Genomic DNA, 9,329 nt, shown 5'->3' on the forward strand with positions numbered 1-9,329 from the left:
ACATAATTCAGAATACTTCCTTAATTGTTAAAATGGATTTGCATATATTACTATAATGCTTTCTAAAAATTGAAAAATTTAGGACGAACGATATGCGGCCAAAGTTATGGTTGCTAGACGAAAACTCGAAAAAGTCGTGGACGATATTGAAGGCAAAAAGAAACGCCGAGCGGACGCCCAAAATGTAACACTCGCCGCAGGTCGCAGTAAAAGACACGTATTTACGGACGCGGATACGGGTTTACCCGCTCCTCAACCGGCTGCTCAACCCTTGCCTTTCATCGGAGGAGGAGGAGGTTTAGGTTTTTCAGGGGATGGTAGTGAAGACGGCGAAGGTGTTGGTCGTCGTCGTATAGGTTCTGGCAGTCGAGGGGGAATCTTGACTAGCGGTTTTGGACCCTTACAGCAAAGACGTCAACGGCTGGGTGTCGTCAGGGGAGCCATTGCAGGAGCCTTTGCGGCTAGAAGGGAAGAAGCCGGGCGAGACGATCCCCGATACCGTGAATTGGTCCTTGAGCTTCGGAGAACAGGGGGTGTAACGGAAGTCGGTAAGTACTATTATAATGGTATATTCCTTTCCTTAAAATGCGCTTCGAGGAGTTGCTGAAATATAAATCGGCTGATGAGAAGCCATTTTTTGTTTCCCATATATAAATAGGTATGTATCAATCTTGTGATACTCCTGCCCGATCCCCAACAAATTTTACGTGCCGTGACCCCTTAATAAAAATTATTTGTGGTCCAGCTCGAATTTATATAATTACAGAAAATATTCTAATAGGCCCGACCCAGCTTAAACCGAAATTATTTTTTAAAATAGACCCAGCCCGTCCCAAAACCCGTTTGGGCCGGGTAAGAGCCGGGCCATGATACGCCGATCATATGAGCAAAATCTCCATCATTGCTAAAATCCTAATGGGGCCATTTTATAAAATCGAACAACCACACTAGGGAATAGGATGTTACACGGTCATCAAAGAATTTTTCAGTTGTATCTAAATATCATTAATGATACATTCTTTATAATAAATGTATCGGGATATGTTTTTTTTTGGCATACAATCTTAATTATTACTAAAAAAAAGAAAACATGAAAAAGTGAGCAAAATATAATGTTAAAAAAAGTGGATATCTATTGTTAGAGCTCAAATTTTGTAGTCGATTTAAATTTAAAAAAAAAGAAGTCTGATTTAAAATATAAAAGGTATTATGAAATTTTTTTTTAATTAAATGAAATCAAAATTGTTTGTATCAGCGACTATGGTGATACATATAATAATTACAAACGATGCAAAAAATATCTTATTTTGACGACAATAACCAATAAATACACATTTGATTTCTTTACGATTTAGATTGCGGGTGTCCGGACGGCAAAGATGGGTTACCAGGATTTCAGGGTGCGCCAGGTGCCAAGGGAAGACCGGCATCTTCAGGAACCGATGGTAGACCGGGTGACAAAGCCAGTGACGGTGCTCTGGGAGAGCAAGGTCCAGAGGGTCCAGAGGTATTATTAAAATATAATTGTTCTAATATTAACTATAATGCCAAACTATTTATAGGGACCACCCGGTTCACCAGGTAAGCCAGGAAAAGACGGTAAACCTGGAAAAAGGGGTAGCGCAGGAAAACCAGGTCCTCCAGCCGCGTCTGGCAAGGATGGTCAGCCAGGAACTGATGGACTGCCAGTAAATTGATTTAAAAGATTTTGTTATTCTCAATATTTGAAGAATCGATATATGTATAGTAATTTATATAAAAACAATTCGCATACATTATATTACAAACCTCAATATTATTTCTTTTACAATTTTAGGGTTTACCTGGCAACGATGGTATTCCAGCTGATGAAGGTTCACACGGTACTGAGGGTACACACGGTAACGATCTATTAGATGGAGCCCCGGGTAAACCGGGTAATGCCGGAGCCCCAGGAGCCAAAGGAACTCCGGGGCCGAAAGGAGCCGCTGGTCAAGCTGGTCCAGCGGGTAACGATGGTTTGCCAGGATCCGATGGCGCACCAGGTCAACCCGGAGCCGATGGAAACCCCGGAACCAGCTTCTCAGCACCTGGTCCTCCAGGCGATGCCGGAGCACCTGGAAGAGATGCCCAACCTGGTCGACCAGGCTCGGATGGTAATAAAGGTAGGGATGCTTTCCCGGGACGAGACGGAAACCCCGGACCCGACGGGAATTCGGGACCTCCCGGACCCCCAGGTTTAGATGGTAAAGCTGGAAGCCCTGGCAAGGACGGTTTCAGAGGGAAAGATGGTGGTGCCGCTAAACCTGGACCTGATGGAAAACCCGGAAACCCAGGACAAAAGGTTTGATATCATTTTATTGCTTCAATTTATAAAAATTGTCGATAAATACATTATTTAAATTGTTACATTTTTCATATTAACAAGCATAATATATCTTTTTAAATATTAGTTTGTTTGTTTTTCTTTCTTTCTTTCTTTCTTTCTTTCTTTCTTTCTTTCTTTCTTTCTTTCTTTCTTTCTTTCTTTCTTTCTTTCTTTCTTTCTTTCTTTCTTTCTTTCTTTCTTTCTTTCTTTCTTTCTTTCTTTCTTTCTTTCTTTCTTTCTTTCTTTCTTTCTTTCGTTCTTTTCTTTCTTTCTTTCTTTCTTTCTTTCTTTCTTTCTTTCTTTCTTTCTTTCTTTCTTTCTTTCTTTCTCTTCTCTTTCTTTCTTTCTTTAAAAAAGCTTTAAAGAAAGCTAGTAAATTAATATATATATTTTTTATAAGCTTTCCCACTTGTTGGATAGAAATTTTATTAATTATATGGTCATCTTGTAGGTGTCATATCGCGGGGCATGAAGGAATTTAGAAAGGATTATAAATGATTTATATAGCACATTTTTTAGAATTTTAAAGATTTGATGAATTCTTTATCTCCTTAGCAACATATTACAATATATAACCAATCAAAAAAGACACGTGATCGCATTTTATTTCATTAAATTTTGAAATTTTTTTAAAAAATCTTATAATTCAATCCCGAAGAGTGGTTAAAGTTTCAAAATGTATCGATATTGATATAAATACATTTTAAACGTAACATTTATTAATGGCCTCCAATTCTAACGTAGCAATAAATTATAATAATTATTTTTAAAAAAGGGATTTCCTGGATTACCCGGTCTTGATGGATCAAATGGAAATTCTGGTAATCCCGGTCAAGACGGACAACCTGGCCGAGATGGTTTCCCGGGGCAAGATGGAAGACCTGGCGAGGACGGACAACGAGTAATTTTTTTTTTATAAGATTTGGGAAAATGTCACCAATCACCACATCTTTTAAAACGCTGTGCTCAAATTAAAGAAGTTTGAAAAACTCAGTGATGCTATTAACTCTATAATTTAGTCATTATTAATTAGCAAGTATGAAATGAAAAATGTTACATTCATATTTAAATTTATTGATGATTATGATTATCATTTCTAAATTATACCTTAAAAAGAATGTATGAATTTATAATATTTTTAGTACAAAAAAAAATCTATAATTTCCCTCAATTTATTTTATATTAAACGATAGAAATAAAAAACAGCTGTTCTAAATAATGGAGGCGAAAATAATGCTTTACTAATTAAAACGCAGCGTAAAAGATGTGTTCTTAGGGCGACATAATCTTCGAACCAGAAATTTTAAAACCATAAAAAATATCGTCCAAAATTAAGAATGCCATTTATTTTTTTAACTGACAAAAAGGGCAAGGACGGTGAAGCTGGTCGCAATGGCAAAGACGGTGCCCCAGGAGGAAAGGGAAACGATGCAAAACCCGGTGCTGCGGGTAAACCGGGATTCGATGGAAAACCTGGTGAAGCAGGAAGGCAAGGATCTTCCGGTTTAGCTGGGGAGCCAGGCAGCCCTGGGGCGGACGGCAGACCCGGATCAAAGGGACCAGATGGACCCCAAGGAGGCAAGGGCGAGATAGGAGCTTCAGGTGAGCCTGGCCGAGATGGTAGGTCAGGAAACGAAGGGAGATCAGGTGCCGACGGGCAGATAGGAGGGCCTGGATCAAGGGGTCAACCTGGAACTCCTGGGAATCCCGGAAACGATGGAGAAAAAGGACCAACCGGTGAGGCAGGAAGAGATGGCGAATCCGGTTCACCTGGAAGCAGCGGAAGAGACGGTCCTACTGGGTTACCCGGTTCCCCTGGATCTTGCAAGACCCAGTGCCAAGCAGATGCTCGAATCATGTGTAAGTTTGTTGTTTTGTTTAATATTATTTTTTTATATTTAAGGGAAGCTTACTTGATCCCACTTTCTAATGAAAGTGGTATTAATTAATTTCCTCATTTTTAAAATCGAATATCGTCAAATATCAATAATGCAAAAAAAAAAGCTCTATGTGGCGGTTCTTATTATATTCATTGGGGCAGTAAAACCTGCTCGGACTCTAATACGCGTGCGCAAATTCTTTACACTGGATATATTGCCGGTGGACATTACTCCGACGAATTCCCTGGAGGCGGTCACAATTATTTGTGCATGCCAGAAAATCCTGAACTTAGAGGGTAAAATGAATAATATTTTGCATAGTGATAAAAAATGAAAATGAAACTTAAACCATTTAAACAGATTTATACCCGGATTTTCGGGGCCCGACAACCTACCGCTAGCTGGAATATACGGAGCGGAATATAGAGTGCACAGCAAGTCCAGCCCCTTCTCTACACCCCCCGGAGCTTTGCAGGGACAGCAAGCGGTATGCGCCATATGTTACACTTTCCATATGTGCTCCCATGTCATGATCCCCGGACAAAAGGATTGTCCTAAAAGTACGTAATATATTTATTTTTTTTACCCCCCAAAAAAATTATCAATTAACAATAGAACACTTTTCGATAACTTATAAAATAAACTTGGACGAAAAGGAATTCTATTTCCGGTTCCAACGACTTCTAAAATTATTTAAAAGATTTTGGTTATTTGTCCCCTTGTTTGCGAGGATTCCTAAATTTTTATTTCCGGTTTTGAATTCTAAACAAAAAAATTATTGCAACTATTCATTTTTACCACAGCCATGGTTAAGGAGTACTCCGGGTATCTGATGTCCCTGAGCAATAGATACTCTCGATCGCAGTACATATGCGTAGATCGAACTCCCGAATCTAGCTACGACGGAAGAAAACGAGAGGGTGATCTCAACGGAAGTGCCCTGCACGTCGTTGAAGTCAAATGCGGAGCCCTCCCATGTTCGGCCTATCCGGATGGTCGAGAAATCGCTTGCGTTGTCTGCGGAAAATAAACCGGAAATATACCCAACCATCATTTACAAATTTAAAAAAATATATATATATGTGTAACGATGTATTTGCGATATCTATTATTTTATACTTAATTAATCGAGTATGCTTTTGTTGCTTAATTATTTTCCTGACTCAATCGAAAATAAAATATAATCTTATTATTTTTTCGCGATATTAACAATTATAATAAATAGAAATTACTTAAATATGGATTATGATTTTAAATTATAAAATTGTATTTTTAAAAAAAGAATATAATAAAAGAACCACTCGCATAGCAAACTTGTAGTTTATTTTATTTAAAAGTCGTTCCCGTAAAAAAAAAATGTTTTCAAAATATTATTTTTATCTCTATCGCCTTCCGTGGTTGTCTAAAAAAATAAGAAAAAATTGACCCTTGAATTTGATAAAATATTATATATCAAAAAGGTTTAATAAATGAGACGACAACGAGTTGAGTTAAAATAGTTCGCGCAAAATTGAGCGTTTACGTTTTGCCGTTCCTACGCGCTAGCGTTCCTTACGAAGAAAAATGCTTCTAAATTTTAGATTTTTTGGCCCTGAAACCCTTTACCAAAATCTTAATGTTTAAATTAACTTTCGGAGGAGTGATGTAGTATACTCTTCAAATTATTATAGTGAGAAGTAGTGCTGTTAAGCGGCTCGTTTTGAGCCGATTTCGAAAAACGGCTAACTCAGTATTTCATATAGAATAACATTACGCAAGCCTGAAGATTCTGTTTGTAGAAGGAACATAGGTTTGGACATCTATAAGCGAAATCTCGAGGCTTAGGCAATATTTTTCTGGCTAAAATATCTAGTTAGCCGTTTTTAAAAATAGGCTCAAAACGAGCTGTTTAACAACACTTGTGAGAAGTGATACGCTCCCATCTATTAATTTTGATATTTAAATAAATCATTTAAAGTGTTACATTTACATGGATAAATGATTTGCTCAAAAATTTTGAAGCCAAATTGATCATAAAATGCGTGGAAAAAAATATGAAGGGAATAAAAATATGTAAAATGATTTCCCACTCATAGTGTGTCACCTCCGCTACATTCAGAAAATTAATGAAATCAACTGTCAACTGTCTTGAGTTTATTTTTATAGAGCATGCCACACATCACCAGGTCTGTACTCGCTTCGGGAAATGTTTATGGACGCGGATTTTGAATTAAGGAATGATTTCATAATATTTATGTAAACACCAATAATTTGGAAGCCATGGTTTTGATTTCCCAATTTCTTCTGAAATGGGAGGGGGGGGGGGAGATAAGAATGGGAAAAGGATAAAAATTTTGGAGATTATATTGAATATAATTACCAAAAAAATAGATTCGAACCAATGTCCTAGTTCAAACTCTTCAGCTTGACAGACATCATAAAATATTGTCGGAAATCGGTATATTTGGTTCAATCTAGAATAACCCATTTATTACTAAAAAGAAAAAGGATCCTTGCATTTGCATGATACAGTACAGCGCTTACCACCTAAATGATATTATAGCATAATTTACCGGATGTTGTGCAGATTCAAGTTCCGTGCAAGTTTCTGCCTGCAATTCTACATAGTTGGAAATATGATACCCGCTGTAGCTAGCGAATTTGTCACAATTAAAACTATCGGAAAATGATAAATGTGTTATTAATTCTAAGGTGAATTTTTCTGGGAGCCAAATTTAAGTGCAAGATATTGCCTTTTACACATCTTATTCGTGCGAAATTACCGTAAATGATGGATCACATGTTAACCTTGAAATGGAAGTAGTGATAACATTATCTTGGTGAAAAACTTTAAGAAACTCTCAAATCTATATCGTCTGATTATAAATAAATATTAAAAATATTTTTTTTCCAATGTTCAATAAACTTATTTTTGGAATTATTTCAAAAAATTAATGGTTCCGGGGGCATTATATAATTCCTGATTTTATTTTCTATCTGATGCCCGAAGTTTTCCGAAGAGAAAAATATACCCCACCACTCTCCCTAAGGTAAAAACGTTGAGAAATTCACAATCAATAAAATATAAAATCAACAGATCATGTATTTCCTGTTTATATAATGGCAATGAGTCTACCCCCCCCCCCTCAAATTTTAATGACGTGTTTGTATCCGTACATCTCTCCAGCCTATTAGAGGCTCGCGGGTGAGTTTTTAATACGCGCGTTTACGCTGGCATATTTATTGGGCGGATATCTAATCATCTATCGAGTTAAATCGTTAAATAAGCAGAACATGGTATTATATATTAATTAAAGAATCAATTTATTTATTAAGAACATAATCAAACTAATTTTTTTAAACATTGGGAAGGCAAGTGTGTTAATACAAAATTTTTAGGTTAATGAGTGGGAGGATAAATTTTAGAACAAAGGTATATGCGAGTTGGTTAAAAAAAAACTAAAACAATGGACTGGTTTTCGAGTAAAAAAAAACTCGCTCATTACAGACTAGTGTTGTTAAATTGCCTAAAGTTAGTCAACTATAATACAGCGTAGCTACAAGTTGAGACTCCACTTAAAGGCTTAATTTAGTTATTTTAGGCTAAAAGCTTGACTAAAGCACAGAATAGATGGTCAAAGTTAGGTATTTTATTACAGACCTCTACCGCTAGTGTTAGAGAGCTCAGCTTACATATAATTATGCTAGCGCCTTTCATAATTAAACCAATAATACATTTTAATTTAGTTAGACGGATTGTTAATTTGCTTTCGTCGTAAAATTTACGATCGAATTCCGGAGTACAGACCCCGGGGTTCAGACCACTGGTTTAGGTGAATACTGTCATTTCAAATAGTTCGAATAAAAATTATCTACCAAATGTAATGAAGCAGCAAGCAGCGTTTTCTGGGGTTAGAAAAATTTTTTAATCGGGTATACCTAGGACTTAAAAATACCGAAAAAAAAAGGATTAAAATGAGTTATTTATGTTGGTCAACCGAAACGATTATTTTCAGCCATACGACTTTTGCAACGATTCGAAAAATCACTTTTTTTTTCTCTAAATAAACGATAAATTAAATTTTTCCTGGGATCAGGGTAAGGACAATTAGTATTAAATTTAACTATATACAAAAAATTAAAATAACTTTTTATTTATAAAGGAGGCATGGGGGAGGAATGAAGCACTCCATAAATTATATATTTATATTTAAAATAAATAAGGCACCCTTAAACACCCCCTTTTGGTAAAGAAGCGATCTATATTTAACTTACAATCTTCTATTTTATGATTGCCTTAGTTAATTTTAAAACTATATTTTTAATATAAGAAATAAAATTTTTTTATAAATAATTATATTTTTTTTAACCAAAAACACCCGTTACCTCTTTTTAATATTTTAACCCACCTCCGAAAAACTTCTACGGGTAGTTAAATTAAAAAATAAAAATTTAATACATTACGCTATCTAGCGAATAGATTTATTGTATTCTTTTTAATACAAATTCTATTATAAAAAAAAGTAGCATAATTGTGCTTATTAAAATGGAATTTTGTATTTTTTTTTTTATTCTTTAAAATCGTAATAATTAATTATACAAAGTCAGCGAATAAAACAAAATACTATTTATATATTATACGTAAATTTTAATAGCTGAGACTAAACGCGTGTTATGCACTAAAACTGCAATTTATTTTTGTAGGTGTTAATATATAAACTTTGCATATTTTAATAACCTTTGAAATAATAAAAGATTTCAAATAAATTTTTTACTTTTTTCTATACCTGCCTTCCATGAAAATAACATGGTGGTGGCAGATAATTATTACGCTACAAATTGAAATATGTATAAAAAAAATAATAAATTTTAGACATGATTTTAGATAATGGAACATGGTGTGAAACTAGAAGAAAGAGGATTATGGAAAATGATGTTAATTTAATTCGAAAAACACGTAAGAGATGATTAAAATGTAAAATTAAAAATAAATATAATAAAATATTTAAAATATGAAAAATATGAAAAAACCTGGGATAATAATAATAAAACAAAATCCATAGATGAATTAGAAAATTATTTAACATACCATGAGAGTAAAGATGCTTTGAGTTTAACAGTTA

The 9,329-nt window shown here is 35.0% G+C and overlaps 1 protein-coding gene across 1 annotated transcript; it reads left to right on the forward strand.

The window, feature by feature from the left end:
- The first annotated feature begins 1,442 nt into the window (after nucleotides 1–1,442).
- LOC135929705 (collagen alpha-1(I) chain-like) lies at nucleotides 1,443–5,257 on the forward strand. The gene is made up of 8 exons (XM_065466438.1): nucleotides 1,443–1,490; nucleotides 1,563–1,688; nucleotides 1,817–2,323; nucleotides 3,123–3,248; nucleotides 3,715–4,207; nucleotides 4,352–4,523; nucleotides 4,588–4,787; nucleotides 5,031–5,257. The coding sequence occupies exons 1-8, from the start codon at nucleotides 1,443–1,445 to the stop codon at nucleotides 5,255–5,257; spliced, it is 1,899 nt and encodes a 632-aa protein (XP_065322510.1).
- Nucleotides 5,258–9,329: the final 4,072 nt, after the last annotated feature.

This window comes from Gordionus sp. m RMFG-2023, chromosome 1 (genome assembly GCF_954871325.1).
Source record: "Gordionus sp. m RMFG-2023 chromosome 1, tfGorSpeb1-WG-v2, whole genome shotgun sequence".
NCBI classification, from domain to species: domain Eukaryota; kingdom Metazoa; phylum Nematomorpha; class Gordioida; order Chordodea; family Parachordodidae; genus Gordionus; species Gordionus sp. m RMFG-2023.

What these genes read in the sequence shown, in the direction of transcription:
- LOC135929705 (XM_065466438.1), top strand. Translation starts at nt 1,443, where the DNA reads ATGGTAGACCGGGTGACAAAGCCAGTGACGGTGCTCTGGGAGAGCAAG. An exon ending in CTGGCGAGGACGGACAACGA is followed by an intron (nt 3,249 to 3,714) that starts GTAATTTTTTTT and finishes ACTGACAAAAAG; the next exon opens with GGCAAGGACGGTGAAGCTGG. An exon ending in ACAAAAGGATTGTCCTAAAA is followed by an intron (nt 4,788 to 5,030) that starts GTACGTAATATA and finishes TTTTTACCACAG; the next exon opens with CCATGGTTAAGGAGTACTCC.